The 16,434-nt window shown below is 45.2% G+C and overlaps 2 protein-coding genes across 2 annotated transcripts; both read right to left on the minus strand.

The window, feature by feature from the left end:
* Nucleotides 1–515: 515 nt before the first annotated feature.
* Nucleotides 516–3,305, minus strand: LOC4347207 (cytochrome P450 76M5-like). The gene is made up of 2 exons (XM_015755175.3): nt 2,344–3,305; nt 516–1,389 (listed from the first exon to the last, which is right to left on the minus strand). Exons 1-2 carry the CDS (start codon nt 3,250–3,252, stop codon nt 766–768), a joined length of 1,533 nt encoding a protein of 510 aa, XP_015610661.1. The 5' UTR covers nt 3,253–3,305; the 3' UTR covers nt 516–765.
* A 4,821-nt stretch (nt 3,306–8,126) lies between these two features.
* On the minus strand, nt 8,127–10,412 carry LOC4347208 (cytochrome P450 76M5-like). Its single transcript, XM_015755562.3, has 2 exons — nt 9,515–10,412; nt 8,127–9,085 (listed from the first exon to the last, which is right to left on the minus strand). Exons 1-2 carry the CDS (start codon nt 10,406–10,408, stop codon nt 8,462–8,464), a joined length of 1,518 nt encoding a protein of 505 aa, XP_015611048.1. The 5' UTR covers nt 10,409–10,412; the 3' UTR covers nt 8,127–8,461.
* Nucleotides 10,413–16,434: the final 6,022 nt, after the last annotated feature.

Raw genomic sequence — 16,434 nt, forward strand, 5'->3', positions numbered from 1 at the left:
ATGAAACATCCTTGATTTTCTTTTGCTTTGGATCGAGCATCTTGTAGTAGTGCTCTACTATTATTGTGACAACTACCATTGTTTGTTTTATTATATTATGTAGAAATTTTTTTTCCTAATTGTTGAGTCAAATAATGTTTTGTTAAAAAAAATCAGGACTTAAATTTGTTTTCAACATTTGCTGATGGAGTTAAAATGGTCCAATAAAATGGATTGAAGTCCAAAAGGTGTACTTTGTCAAATGGACCCCTGAGTCTGGTACGCACAAACAAATTTCGCAATATCGATCGACATCACCCTTTTTGGCTTAAGTTTGTTTATTTAACCATATAAACACAACATACATACCCAATCAATCACCATAGGCTTCAACTTCATGTGGCCCGACAAGTTTTGTTCCATTTGTGACAGGACACAGGTTCCATTTTAGCCTTGTAACTTTGTCACCCACTCTATCACCATCATTCATCAAACTTTGAATGGATAAACTACTGGTCTGATTTGAGATTTGTACGTAGTACTAAAATACTTTATCTGTTTTATATTATAAGATTTTCTAGCATTGTCTACATTCATATATAGGTGCCTAGATTCATTAACATCTATATGAATGTGGACAATATTAAAAAGTTTTATAACCTAAAACGGAGGTAGTATATTTCATTCATCTAAAATCATTTATATTTTGAGGTGGACGAAGCAATTCTAAATCACCCCCAGCTGGATCGATCGATCTGCCTCTTAACCGACACGGGCAGAATCGCATCACGGGCGCGCTGGCACCGGCACCGGCACGGCCTTGAGCGGCGTGACCATGTTGAGCGACGTGCCGAACCGGCCCCTGACGTCGACGTCGCACGGCCGCATCCCGCCGGGGAGCCGCCACTCGAACGCGTGGAGCAGCGACGCCAACACCAGCGTCACCACCCTCGTCGCCATCGGCGTCCCCGGGCACGCCCTCCTCCCCGCCCCGAACGGCATGAACTCCAGCATCTCGCCGCCGCGGAACGACCCGCCGGCCGCGACGAAGCGCTCCGGCTCGAACTCCTCCGGGCGAGGCCACGACGCCGGGTCGCGCATGATGGACCACACGTTGACGATCACCTTAGTGCCCCTGGGCACCGCGTAGCCGCCGACCGCGGCGCCGTCGGCGACGGCCTCGTGCGGCATCAGCAGCGGGCTCGGCGGGTGCAGCCGCATGGTCTCCATCACCACGGCGCTCAGGTACGGCAGCCTGCCGATGTCCGACTCGTCCGGGTGCGGCTTCGCGCCCAGCGCGTCGCGCAGCTCGGCGCGCGCCCTCGACATCGCCGCCGGGTGCCGGAGCAGCTCCGCCATCGCCCACTCCACCGTGATCGAGTTCGTGTCTGTCCCGGCGGTGAACAGATCCTGCAGGCCACGTACCAAAACGTGTTACTAGTTACTACTGCTTGCCAACTTCAAATTTTTATTAAAAAAAAATAAAAATCTGACAGCTTTGACTTAGGAACATATACATACTCTCAGGGTGTGATTGGCAAATGGGATATGGGTGTGTTTGACAAATGATATATGAAAGGTGGGATTGGGAAAAGGAAATGGATAAATAGCTAGGATTAAATGAGGTGTGAAGAATGAATGGCTAGAATGTAATACTGCTCTTTGAAGGGTCGGATATTATTTCCCAATCTCATTTGCCAAACAAAACATCACTGTTAAAAAAAAACTCTAACATCGACAAGAATAAGACATCATCTAGGGTGACAATGAATACACTTATCTAAATTCGTTGTATTAGGTGATGTTTTATCCTTACTCAGGTTGAGGCTTTTTTAGGTTGACTGGAATAAGCAAATTGTACATATGCATGCATGCATCCGTTGAATAAATTAACAAGTGGTTTTGCAATTTGTGGATCATACTTTGTACTGTTCGAAAAGTAAACAACGCCAGTTCGGTCAAAATTGATCAGCTCCTCCATACTGCTGTCAAGGTCAATAGATCTATAGAAGATTTGATCGCTGCTAAGAAATTTCAGAACCGGAAGTTTGGATAGTAATAGTTCTAACTAGTCCAAAAGTCTGAAGATGTAGACAGAAGATTTGATCGCTGCTAAGAAATTTCAGAACCGGAAATTTGGATAGCAATAGTTCTAACTAGTCCAAAAGTCTGAAGATGTAGAATTTTGAATGGATAAAATTTTCAATGACGTTGCACTAGTATTCAGTATTCAGTGAGCTAATGGGATTCAATCCAGATCAGTACTGCTCACTGACATATGGACCCGAGGGTCTGTGGGGCCCATATGTCAGTGAGCACTACTGTGAGGACGCTCGCTCTAATGGATTAAGCTTATACGCTTACCCCAAGAAAGGTCTTGATAGTGTCAAGGCTGAGCTGATCAGCTGAGTGAAGCTGAAGTAGCACGTCCAAGAAATCCTCCTTCCTTTCGCCTTCGCCGCCGGCGTTCTGACGGCGGCTGATGATCTCGTCGAAGAAGTCATGGAACTTCCTGATATGCACGGCGGTTCGCCGGCGGCGGCCCTGCAGGTCCAGCGCGGCGAGCACGGGGAAGAGGTCGGACAGGTTCGGCTTGGTGGCCTCCTCGACCGTGTCCCTGACGAGCATCTCCAGCTCCTGCGCCCGGTCGGAGCTCAGGTCGGCGACGTCCTCGGAGAAGAGCACGTTGGAGACGAGGTTGATGACCGCCGAGAACACGACGCGCCCGACGTCCACGGCCGCCGCCTCCTCCTCGCCGGCGCCGGCGGCGTGCCCTCGGAGGTGCTCGACCAGCTCCCTCACCTTCGCCTCCCGCACGGCGCGCGTCGCGTCGAGCCCGCGCGCGGAGAAGAGGTGGTTGGTGCACACAGCGCGGAGGCGCTTCCACAGCGCGCTGCTCCCGGGGAGCCATACGATGGACCGCTCGTGGGTGCCGAGCGCGCGGGCGGCGTCGCACACCGCCCGCGCCGCGAGGACGTGGTCGTACCTCTGCAGGGCGTCGCGCGCCGCCGCGGCGGAGGAGGCGACCACGGCGGTGGCCGTGCCGAGCTTGAGCGACATCACGGGGCCGTGCTCCTCGGCGAGCCTCGCCAGCGCGAGGTGCAGCTCGCCCCGGAGGTCGAACACGTTGCCGAGGAGGAGGACGGGGGTCGGGCCCGGCGGCCGCCGCGCGGCGATCTTGGGGTGGCCGTTCTTAGTGGAAACGAAGACTTTGTAGAGGAGGCAAGAGGCGAGCGAGACGTAGAGGAGCCATAGGATGGTTGAAGCTTCCATTTTTTCGTTCTCTTCGGATGATATTGCTGCTCGTTAAGCAGACAAAGCCGTATGGCCTTGTATATATAATGGCGTGAAACGCTCTTTTCTGCGGGGCCAGCGACAAACACTGGCCTACGTTCCATGAAGAGTAAGGAAGAGAGAAGACAAGGTCGTTCTTGCATGTCACCTAAAAAGCCATAAAAAAATTTAAAAATAATAATAAGATCGATCAATATGTGATATAACATTGCACGAGCATACAAATTCATGTTCAACTTATATGAGAAGAGACGAAAATAACGAAATTGACTTTAAATAGAATATGTTATTTTTAGTTTAATTTGTTGTTTTTTTTCCTAATTGTATTGGTTGAATTTAAACTTATATGTCGGTAGATGACATATCACATATTAATCTATTTTACTATTTTTTTAATGATTTTTTGGATGGCATGCACAAAATGGAAGGATGTTCCCTCCAGAGACAATAATCCATCCCCAGATTGAAGAGAACTCTTCTAGGGGTACAACCAATTAACAAGACTGTTACAGCTAACGTGTGCCAAGCTTCAACCACTAAGAGGATTAGAGGAGCAGCATATAGGAGTCGCCGACATGTACGCCTGTCAGTAGTGGCACAGTCCACAGAGGATCTCGTTTGCAGCATAACAGTACACTTTGCCAAAGTTTGTGGAATCAGTTTCGTTTGAGAGCATTAGATTAAAACAAGGTGTCTCACATAAGAGCGAGTCTAATAGTACAGCCCACTATTAGCTTCAATCCATCTATAACTAATCTAATAGCCAATTTATATAATACTTGTTTACTATACTATTAATATATGGTCCCACCCGTCATACATATAGTGTGTATTGTTGGAGTCTGTACTGCAGCTGGCTACAGATCTGTAGCCCGCTGCTCTTCTTTCTCATCGTTTATCTCATTAAAATATGTTTATAGCTGACTAATAGCATGCTATTGTACCTGCTCTAAGATATTGTTGATACAGTAACACAACATTAAAAAGTATCACCCATCAGCAGTTGCGGAGCCTCCACCCTGCATGCTAGGTTGGCAGCTTCGCATTGGAGTTTGCCATGGTCGTCTATTAAAATTCGCTATAAGAATAGCTAATATCCAGTGTATTGTCTTACACTACCTAAATTTTACAATGTTCCCGAGTCCTGGCTTGATTGGTGCCCATCAGATACTCCCTCCGTCCTAAAAAACCAATCTAGTACCGAATGTGACACATCCTAGTACAACGAATCTGGACATGCCTTTGTCCAGATTCGTTGTACGTACTGAAATATGTCACATCTAATACTAGATTCGATTTTTTTTTTTGGATGAAGGGAGTAAGTCTTTAGGTTACGTAGGCCATGATACGAGGGTCCATACAGTCCAATATATATATGCAATATGGAGATTATTGGGTTATAAAAACTGGTATCGAAGCTTATGTTTCTAAACTCTAGAGAATCTCTGATGGACCTTATGGGATCTGCCGTGGATTCATGATAGGGAGCACGATCTTTGGGAGAGATTTTATTTGTGGTGTGTGGACATACTGAGATCACTCACTACTTCAGCTCATAAGGATAATATTATGTATACAACTATAGCAAGAGATGAAAACAGTCGGAAAAGATATCAGTTTTATAGTACTGTTATAGAAACTGTCTTGCTATGTTCTGAAAATTTTCATTTTTACAAATTTAACTATTTAGTGATAACTTTAATACAATGCTAAGAGAAATTGGAAAAACTAAATTTATATATGATTAGAAACGAAAATGGTTGGAAACAGTATTATTTTTATGAAACAGTCTTGGTACTGATCAGAAATTATCGTACCATTTTCACCCGGTTGCATTTTATATATCCGTTACCCAACCAGCCTTACTAAATCATAAGTTATTATCTTCATAATATAAACTATATTTTTTTACATGACGCAGTTTTTCCCCCTAGCCCTAAGGATCCAAAAGACAGTGCATCGGAGAAGAACCGAAGGTGTGGTGATGAAGTTATATATAGGTTCATGCACTCCATCCATTTGTGCTTAAATCCTACAGCTTATGAATATTGGACAAGTAGGTAAGTTTTCAACTGGAAGTTCTTTTATATCTTTTAGATCTTGTATAAGACTTAGTTTCTACATAATATCTTGCTTAAGAGTAGTGGTATTAAATTTGCATATTGTACCAGTATATATATGGGAAAAGTTGGACCTTATACTAGTTTCTAGGTGTCATGAAGAATATATACACTGTCGGTAGTATCTTGTACTGGGACTGCCCTTATCCAGTGGTGCAGCTAGGGGGGTGCCAAAGGGTGCCAACACCCCCCTATCCAAACACTACAAACACTACACCCCCATGTTTTTACTCTATATTAAGGTTAGCTAGGGTAAGTATTTATCTAGTTTGTTTTGTGTAGCTTGAAAGTATTATCAATTTAGTTAGTTAGCAAGTCTAAAAATATTAGCAAGAAACATGATCTACAAAATTAGTTTGTGATTTCTCATCTTTTTCAAAGTAAAATAGATGATACTTATTTGTGAGATTATTCAATAGTTTACATTAAAAGAATTTAGCAATAAAGACTAGTTTTAAACTTTCAATGATATTATTAAAGAGCTAAAATTCAAGTTTTTCTTAAAGGACTACTTTATACATTGCTTGTTATTGATGGTGACTATTTGACCTCCTTTGCTATCAATATTAGTTATTCGGTCTTATAGTTTATCTTCACCTTACACCCCCTTGTCGAGGGATGGCCCTCTATAGCGGGAGATCGTGAGACCCCCCTTTCGTGAGTTCGGCCGGGGGAAGAAACTCGCCTCTAGAAACCACGTATCCGTCCCTAAGGCCCCTAGCTAGCTCGCACACAATCGAATTATACAGGTTCGGGCCGCTGAGAAGCGTAATACCCTACTCTTGTGTTTGGGATTATGGTGGAGTGTTACGAGAGATCCTAAAGTCTGGAGAGCACTCTCGCTCTTCTTCTCCTAGAGTTCAGGCCTACTGAGTCTCGTCCCCCTTCTCGGTGGGTAAGGTCCTCCTTTTATATCTCAAGGGGATACCACATGCACCGTCTCTACCTACTCTTCTTTCGGGTGGGGACCCACCCTATCTTGACCGGAACTCGACCCGTGCCTTCGCCTGGAAGCTAAGCAACAGCTTGTCCTTGAGTGGGGCCCAGCGCCGTCCCTCGCATGACACGGGGGATAGCCCTGTCATTCCCTCATTAATGGGTGAAGACTTGTGGTGGCCGCCGTCCGAATGACCCTCCGATGGGACAGGTCATACCTACCTCCACTCCGCCGGAAGCAGACGCGACGTGGGAGCACGGTTGTCGGTCCAATCAGATGTGACCGGCGTCAGACCGGTTACAGACCGGTCATTCTTGATTATGGCGCATCAGCTTAGCACGCCGCACGTCTGTCTCACTGCATTAAATGCGACAGGGGGCAGTTGGGGCGTTGCGCACATTAAAGGAGGCTCAGCCTGGGCCCCCTCCTCGCTCGCTCCCCCGCCAAATGGCGGCTGGGCGAGGGCCTCGGGACAAAGCGGCGCAAGGGCCCGAGGGGCATGACGTGGCACCCCGAGGCCCTGACCCCCCCGGCCGCTCCTGCGGTTCACGGACTGCGGGGGTAGGACCGGGCTGTAGGGACACACGGCAGGATGGGAAGGTAGATTCCCCACACTTCGCATACCCCCGGACCCATATCTCCCGACACCCCTAATCTCAAATCATGGCTTCGCCCCTGCCCTTATCTAAGTAGCATAAGTACGAGCACACACACTATATCTTTGCACATGGAAGAATGTAAACGTACACCAAACAAATGAGTTTCCTTGTCGTTCCTTTTTTTTTATCCATTTACTGGATTTTGTTTCCTTGTCCTAACAAATAGTAGTAACATGATTGGTATTCTAGAACTACAATTACGCCATTTTCATAAACTCTTTGCACCAAATTACGCGAATAATTTGCCACATTTCACACAAATAATAAACAAAGTTTTTTTCCCCCACTAACATATAATCCTCGAGATCCATGCTATCCTAAACTATACAATATCTGATGCAGATGGCATGCATGCTTTGAGTTTAAAACTACTCCAATCTAGTGCTTCTTCATCTTTCATGAAGGCTAGCTTTTGACCTTTCAGCTCAAGAATATTGTTCTAAAGAAAAAAAAAAGCTCAAGAATATTGTTTCTCTCCAACTGCCCATCAGTGTGTTTCCTAGTTGTGTGCTTGTGATTGGATATGATGGCCGAATGATCGAACGGATTGGCCCTCATCTGCTGACGCCGTCCAATGCAACAACTTTGTTTGACTCCTCGTAGCAAAAATTCAGAGATCACAATATAATATGAGCTCGATCGCCGCCCTGAATGTGGTGTTCGTTCCCAGATTTGCGCGTTTGCGAGCAATCTCTGACGCCTTCGCCGATCAGATTCGGTGATGATGCCAGTTGCAGTAGACAAATGGAAGGGCGGCTGCTTTGATGTCTCAATCAGTGGTGCAAAAATATTCAGGCCGTTTCAGGAATCAGAAGTCAGAAAGAGACAGTAAATTGTGTATAGAGGGTAAGTGGATAAATAGGAGTGCGACCCTACAGGATAAACCACTTTGAGGTGAATAAAAGATTAGGAGATTTGGATGGTGTTTGTTAGTTAATTATGGGATGAGTGTCTAGTGCACAAAGCACCATTTGAGAGGCTGAGTTTGTGATATATGACCAATGTGAAAACCTGATCATTCTGTTATCTTTTAAGATGAAACATACACATCTCGTCTCTTAGTATAATGCAACCCACCATGATCTCTCCGTGATTAGTGGATAAATTGGTATCGAGTGTACAAGCACCTTGCAGATATGCACAAATCTTGGTACTCATTTGTTTATTAGTAGTAGTCAACAACCAATGATTTTCAGTTCGAGAGGAGTTGGGCTCATGGGTTGTGGGCAGTGGGCTGGCAGGCCGGCTCGTTTACATGAACATTTTACACCTTGGTTGATATCATTATCCATCCTAAAATACCGAACAGACATAAACGATCGACTAACAAAGGAAACTAACAAATATAAACACGATAGATGAACAGAAATGAAATACCCTAACGGCCTTGTTCGGATGGGCCTAAATCCCAGCCCACTCATATAGATGGGCCGGTATTCAGGCCCATCAAATTTTGTAGGCCTTGGGCCTTCCTAAACCTTAACCGGCACGGCCCAAAGAGGGGTAGCGAGCTCAAGCACGGCGCCGAACCGGTCGCCGACGTCGACGTCGCCAGGCGCCATCCCCTCCGGCAGCCTCCACTCCAGCGAGTGCACCATCGCCGCCACCACCATGGGCACCACCGCCACGGCCAGCGGTATCCCGGGGCACGCCCTCCGGCCGGACCCGAACGGGATGAACTCGAGCGTCCTCCCCCAGTAGTCCGCCTCCCTGCCCAAGAACCTCTCCGGCGAGAACGCATCCGGCTCCGGCGACCACGCCGCGGGGTCCCTCCCGATCGCCCACGCGTTGATCAGCACGCGGGCGCCGCTGGGCACCGAGTAGCCGCCGAGCGTCACGCCGCCGGCCGGCTCCGAGTCCGACGACACCCGGTGCGGCAGCAGCAGCGGCGCCGGCGGGTGCAGCCGCAGCGTCTCCTTGATCACGGCGTTGAGGTAGGGGAGCCTCGCGAGCTCGCCTTCCTCGACGGCGCCGCGCCCGAACGCCTCCCCGAGCTCGGCGCGCGCCTTCGCCATCTTGCTCGGGTTGCGGAGCAGCTCGGCCATCGCCCACTCCACCGTGGTCGTCGTCGTGTGGCTCCCAGCGATGAACAAATCCTGATTAAATTATTCACATCAAGTCTAATCATGAGCATTTTTAATTCTCACATCGAGTCAAATTATTTTAACTAAGGGCCGCGAAATGAAAATTTTTAAGTATCATATCATATGTTTGATCAGATGTCGGATGGAGTTTTTGGACAAAAATGAAAAAACTAATTTCATAACTCACCTGGAAAACCGCGAGACAAATCTTTTGAGACTAATTAATCCATCATTAGCATATATTGATTATTGTAGCACTTATAGCTAATCATAGACTAATTAAGCTCAAAAGATTCGTCTCGCGATTTTCCTCTAACTGTATATTTTTTTTTCTTTTAATCTATATTTAATGCTCCATGCATGTATTTAAAAATTCGATATGATATTTTTGGAAAAAACTTTTGGGTACTAAACGGGGCCTAATTAAAGAATATGAGATACCGTCATGAGAGCTCGAATCAGTGGGCGCTCGAGCTGTGACTTGGCGTGGAGCTCCAGAAGCGAGTCGAGCAGGTCGCCGGGTTTCTCGCCGCTGCTCAGCCGCCGGTCAATGACATCGTCGAAGAAATCGTAGAACTTCTTGAGGTTCTTGGCCGCCGCGCGGCGGCGACGGCTGAGGTCGAGCGCGCTGAGGAATGGGAAGAAGTCGGAGATGTTGGGCTTGGCCGTCTCCGCCACGGAGTCGGCGATGAGCTGCTGGAACTCCTGCCCGGTCTCCGACCCCAGCTCGACGACGTCCTCGGAGAAGAAGACGTTGGACATGAAGTTGAGCACGGAGCCGAACACGGCGAGGCCGACGCGGACGGGGCGCCCCGAGCGCGCGCCGAGGTAGTCGACGAGCTCCCGGGCCTTGCGCTCCCGGATGCCGCGGCTGGCGCCGAGACGCCGGGAGGTGAACAGCAGGGTGCTCGCCAAGGTGCGCATGTGCTTCCACAGCGGGCTGGAGCTCGGCAGCCACGCCATGGAGACGTCCTGGTGGCCGAGCACGTTGGCGTTGTCCGGCACCCACCGGGAGGAGATGGCGCCGTCCTTCTTGTGGAGCGCCTCGTGCGCCACGTCCGGGGACGAGAGCACGACGGTGCTCGCCATGCCGAGCCTCAGCGACATGACGGGGCCGTACGACGCCGCTAAGCCGGTGAGCGCGCGGTGCAGCTCGCCGCCACGGAGGAGGTCGGGGATGTTGCCGATGACCGGGAACGGCGTCGGGCCCGGCGGAGGCGGCGGTGCAGCAGGCGCGCCGGAGGGGGACTTGCTTGCCTTGCTCCATAGCAGGTACAGCAATGGAACGCCAAGAAGTGAGATCAGGAACACTGGCGAGATCGTCGTCAACTCCATTAGTGCACACAAAGATCTGAGAACGAATTTCGGTCTTGTTATGTAGCCTGTTGCTACTTGTTCTGCAAGGTTCGATCGTCAAACACTGAATTGTATATTTGCAAAAGTTGCAAGTAGTCATTTGTTTTGAGTAACTTGAGAAAGTCTGAGAGAGATTGATGCAGATGCAGGATGGCAGTTCTCTATGGTTCAACTTGATCATGCCCAGCCACTCATACTTCCGAAATGTGTTGCCCCCTCCCTCTCGCTCACTCTTACTCGCTAGTATTTGACTCGCTTCATCCATAAATATAAGAGATTTACATCTCACCATTTATTAACTAATGTAAGAACATATTCAGTAGTCTCCTAATAGTCCATCCCCAGAGCCTCCTTAATATTACTTCAGGATTATTGGCGGAAGTTGCTTTTGCACTTCCACAATACCCCATCCCCAATATACCACCAGACATATGGCCTCATTTGTTAGTGACCCAATACCATATGATCTATCACTCTTTTCTATCTCTCCTTCACGGCCAGATCTAGTAGACATTGGGACGATGGTGGTGAGGTGGTGGTGGTGGGCCGACCGACAAAGCTCCTCCAATCGGCGAAGCTAGGATGGTGGCGGCAGAGCTACTCCAGGCGGGAGGAAAACACATGCATGCACGTACTCAAAGCAAACGGAGCTCTGCGGTGGAAACGCGGCAGAGTCGACTCTCCAATGCTAGAGCAGGCCTTGCAACCATGACGATGTTGGGGAAATGTTGTGGGCACACGACGGCTCCATCGTGGCGGTGATGGCGGGGTAGCGTAGCGGAGCTCCTTCGAGTGTTGGTGTGAGGGGCAGTGGCAAGGTGGTAGAGCTCGGGATGAGCATGGAATCGGACACCTCGCATGGTAATTGGGATTGGGGGTGGATTATTTAGGGATATCCTTCACCCCTCTATTTTAGGAGAACTAGGGTGGATTACTGGTTATTGCCAATAATTATTGGAAATTTGTGGGGGGGTTATTGGGGGACTGGTAGAGCACACAAATTCTCAGCAGTGGCAGTATTTTGGGATGGGGAGGATATTGGAGAATTGCTGAAGATGCTCTAAGGGACTTTGGAGTTCTACTTGTACCATCGATCATCACTCATTCAATTTTCATCACATCTTAGCGCCAACACCCTTCCATCCCCAACCACTCTTCATCCAGTGAGGTGCATCATAATCTTTTATTTTTGTCTTTGATCTCTAAAAGAAATACATATTCCCTTATATTTGTTGATGGAGGGAGTATATATAAATCATGTGTCAGTGTTCTATATATGGGATACCCAATACATGTGTACTAAACTTGGTGGGGCCCACCATAATATCAAGTCCTATACAGAATAAATCCTCTTATGTATAGAAAAAGTCTTAGATAAGAAAAGATAAACAAAGTCCTATTCAGATTCAGTCCCTAAAAGGTCTACTCGGGATCGTATCTGTCGACGTCGACGTTTGATGTCGCGATTCCGGTATTTGCATAGTATGGGGATCTTTGATACTAGAATATATGCGAGATTGTAGTAAAAGAGATGGAGACGATGATTTTTATAAAGGTTCGGGCCCCTGAATTGTCAGGTAATAGCCCTACATCCTGTTGGCCGAAGCCGGTCGTTGCTCTTATTCACCATAATTACACCAGTACAATATTTGGGGTAGACTATCTATCTGTTGTAGACTTGGCGGTCTGAAGTGCTGACTTGTAGTCGACAACATGGCAGCCTTCCTCCTCGAATCCGTGCCCAGCGAGGTCAGAGACAGCGCTATATCTCTCCTGACGGTAGCCATAGGCACCGTAGGGGACTAGCCATGCCTATCTCTGAAGTCGATATCTGGCGTCTTGTCTTGGCGTATATTGGCTTGTATGTTGATCTTCTGTCTTGATCTATTGTTTCGTGTCTTCTATGGTGGGTGTGTCCCTTCTCTTCCTAGGGGACCTTGTATCTATACCCATAGGTGTCTCCTTGTCCAAGTAGAACTAGGGAAACCAGTATGGATACAATCCGAGTAGTCCTAGTCGTTTCCATGTAGAACTCTGGTCATCCTTCCTTATGCGGAACTCCTCCTATATCCGAAGGTTGTTTTCGTATAAGACATGGTATGTGGTGGGTCTTGCCGAGATTTAGTCAACTACTATTAGGTATGTGGTATCCATAACCCTGACAATATCCATACCTGCCTTCGTAGTTCTACTTGGATAAGGGGCATCAGAGGGTATAAATACATGACTCCCAGGAGAGAGGGGACAAGCAAAGATACATCAACAAACGCTAAGACGAACCCAGACGAGGCCAATACAATCGAATGAGCACCGCAAAAGTCAACAAGAGGGATTTATTGCAACCTCCAATCTCGCTGATGTTCTGGCCTGTTCGAGGAAGTTGACAATAGATACCCGTAGACCACCTATTTGAGCCTTATGCCGCTACACTGACATAGACTAGATTAGGTCTCCTCCCCATTGTATTTGTGGGAGATTGATTATATAATAGCAACACTGGCTTCGGCCAACAGGAGTAGAGCTATTACTTGTTAGTAGGGGGGTCCGAATATGTATAAAAATCCATGTCTCCCACTTACTTTACTGCAATCTCGCGTATACCTTAGTACCGATGTCTCACATACTATATAAATACAGTAGACGGGTACAGCTCGTCGACATCACAAAAGCTTCAAAATGTAATAAAAGTGATAGGGGAATGATCATTAATTAATTTTGAAAATAGATTTCACCCAATAGTTGCATAAGTGCACTATTCGGTCTGTTTCAAAATATAAGGTGTTTCATTTCGTCCTAAGTCAAACACTTCAATTTTGATCAAGTATGTGGAAAAGTATAACGATATTTTCAACACCAAATAAATATATTATAAAAACATGCTCCCACCTTACAAAAAAATGCCCCTAAATAATTGTTTTTTTCTTAACGGAAAAATATGAAAATCACTCCTGGGTTCATGAGTGAGGGTTGGGAACCTTCACCCCTGGCACGCAAAACGAAGCGACGGATTAGCGCATGATTAATTAAGTATTAGCTAAAACAAACTTTAAAAATGGATTAATATAATTTTTAAAGCAACTTTCCTACAGAATTTCTTTTTGCAAAACACACACCGTTTAGCAGTCATGTGCATGGAAAATGAGGAGATATAATTTGGGAAAGGGGAGTTTAGAATACAGCCTCATAATTGTTTTATCTTATGAGCTTAAGAAATTTTGTCGAGCGGAAGGCCCAACTAAATCTACGTGAAGCTCTGCCCCTTGAAAAATAAGAAGACCTTGCTCTAAAATCTTCTTCAGGACTGTCGATAGTTGTTGCACTTATCTTCATCACCATTTTCTTTAATCTAGGCCAGAAAATGAATGTTATTCAACTAACAATTCCAACTGAGATTTCACTAATTTAAGTGTTGCCGAATATGAGAAGTTGATATTAATTTTAGTTCATCTATCGTTTTCATAAACAAGTGACACGATCTGCCCAATTCTTTGGGTTGAATGTATGTAGCTATAATTTTTTTATGAAATGTAGAATGTCAATCAGTGCCCCAATTATAAACACTAAGTGTATAATGTTCTACCAAGAAAAGGTTGTTGGAATGTACTCAACTCTACCCTATGCTATTGCGTAGATGAATGTTCATTACTGAAAAATTTAAGCGATAAAATATTACACCCCCTTGCTTCGATCGAATTTTTTTTTAAAAAAATGATATTCTAGTTGCATATGTTCTTATTAAGATCTCACACATCTCCCTTCAGATTGATATGCATGGACTGATTGTCTATAGTTTAATTGGTTTTGATTGGGTAGCTAGTTACAAAGTTCTTCTTCAAAAAGCAGATTTGTCTACTATATAATTCATACTTATGTGGTTAAGATAAAAAGCAGATTTGTAGTTTGGTGGCATGGACAATGTATGAGCTTTTTATGTATAACCTTGGAAAATACACAAACATGATAAAAATAGGGAATGGTGCAGGAATTTATTAGCATTGTTTTTTTTTGCTGTAGGCATGACATCCTAGGATATATGGCTTGAATCTTAAATTGAGAGGCTTGATCTATAGCTTTGAGGGGACCAATGTAAAAAATTAGTATGTGCTATTTTGATATTTGGTTAATACTAAAGTAGCAAAATTAAAGGACCTCTAGAGGGGGGCCATGGCCCCCTTTTGCCTCACTGAAGCAACTATTTCGCTTAAACCTTTTACAACTCCATAGATTTCCCTATGATCTTAATATAATTTGCATTCGAACCTATCAAGTGTTTAATTAATAAGTTATTATTACAATATCTATACCTAATTAAAAATACGTAAGACTTCCGAAAAAATTTTCATCTGTCGTCATCATTCACATGCTACGTGATTTTTTATTCAGGCGAAACGGATGTTTGCTTTCATTAGGATCTATACCTATACTAATCCGGCTAGAAGCACTTTCTAGGAATTATCACGTTAATCAGAAAGATCTGACTATTCATTAAGTAAATCGATTAATCACGGCTGTTGATCGTTGATGGTGTTCTGAAGCCCTCTAGGCCCATCTAATCTACATTACCAACACCAACCCCCAGCCTCACCGTACGTGCATTTCGCATCTTCTGTTTACGTACCCAACTCCATGTTCGTAGAACAGATGGAAACACATGTACGTACCCTGATCGGCGGCGATTTCGACCCCTCCAACTAGCTAGGCTCGTGAGTAGATGGCGAACGCAGCACACCGGTACATGTGAGACTTCACCACGTTGTAACGCACAAGCACTTTTTCTAGTTATAAACATAATTTATAAAAAGCAGCGGGTTTAGCGACCACCTCATGATGGAGATCGATGACATTATATGTCAGCCGCTACACCGGCAGTTCTTCCTCTCCTTGACTATACTGGGTGAAGGTGAAGTACGTCTCTGAGTTTGGGCCACCAAACTAGTAGAGTGAAGTACATCTCTCAGTTTGGGCCGCCAAACCAATAGATGAGCATCGTGATATGTTGTTCTCCATGAAATGAACCTCGTGTGCCAACGTGTAACTCACGATGTGCTTGGCATTAAGCTTCAAGATCATACAATGGTCCTCGTACTTGGTCACCATGTAGGACATGGCCACAGTGCTAAAAAGGTTAAGTTGATAGTCAGTGGATGGCGAACTCGGTAGACACTACAAACTTGACTGTATTGAGCCTTGGTATGGAAACATGAGTGGTAACTTCCAAATTCAAATAAACCTATAACTTAGAAAAGGCCAATCCTAGCCATTCCCGTGTTTTGAGAAAACAAATGGTTTTCAAACTAGAAAACAAAGTAAACAATAGGTGCAAATACTCAATGGAAGCTATTCTAACAATTGAGTTAATTACACATGTTGGTAGTGGAACTCCCTTCTAAATTAGACAAAGAAGCATTTTGAAAGCAAATACATATATTTGATTGGAGGAAGTAGAATGAACGGTAAAAGAAATTTTTTGTAAGCTAATACACATTTTGAATGGAGGAAGCAGAATGAATAGTAAAAGAAGTTTTTTGAAAGCTAATACGCATTTTTGAATGGAGGAGGTAGAATGAACAGTAATTTCTAACGGTAACTCTTGAATTATCTCACTATTTACTAGTACTCCTTCCATTCCTAAAAGCGTATAGTTTAGCCTTTTTTTTCATTTCTTTAGAGCAGGTCCACTAAATGTCCTTTAATACTACTTCATCCTTTTCTTCTCATTTTAACAATTGAACCAATAGTACTCCCTTCATCTTTTTTCCTTCTCATTTTAATCATTGAGCTAGTAGCATTCCCTCATTCTCCTCGTTTTCTCATCGATAAATGAAGGACATAATATTCTTTTAACCTCCTACATAATATGTCTTTTACTTGCTACAACTACTGTCTTTTAGGGACGAAGGAAGTATTTCTCTAAGATAAAACAAGAAGTAAAATAATCTTGATATCAAAGCATGGTCATCATTGAAAAACTAAAATATTTAAATTTAGATTGAGAAGTTTATACT

Source organism: Oryza sativa, chromosome 9 (assembly GCF_034140825.1).
Source record: "Oryza sativa Japonica Group chromosome 9, ASM3414082v1".
Classification (NCBI taxonomy): Eukaryota; Viridiplantae; Streptophyta; class Magnoliopsida; order Poales; family Poaceae; genus Oryza; species Oryza sativa.

Bases quoted from the DNA above. Each gene is read 5' to 3' on its own strand.
- LOC4347207 (XM_015755175.3), bottom strand. From the start codon at position 3,252: ATGGAAGCTTCAACCATCCTATGGCTCCTCTACGTCTCGCTCGCCTCT. The intron at 1,390-2,343 runs GTAAGCGTATAA...CGTGGCCTGCAG, and splicing joins CTATCAAGACCTTTCTTGGG to GATCTGTTCACCGCCGGGAC.
- LOC4347208 (XM_015755562.3), bottom strand. From the start codon at position 10,408: ATGGAGTTGACGACGATCTCGCCAGTGTTCCTGATCTCACTTCTTGGC. The intron at 9,086-9,514 runs GTATCTCATATT...TAATTTAATCAG, and splicing joins TGATTCGAGCTCTCATGACG to GATTTGTTCATCGCTGGGAG.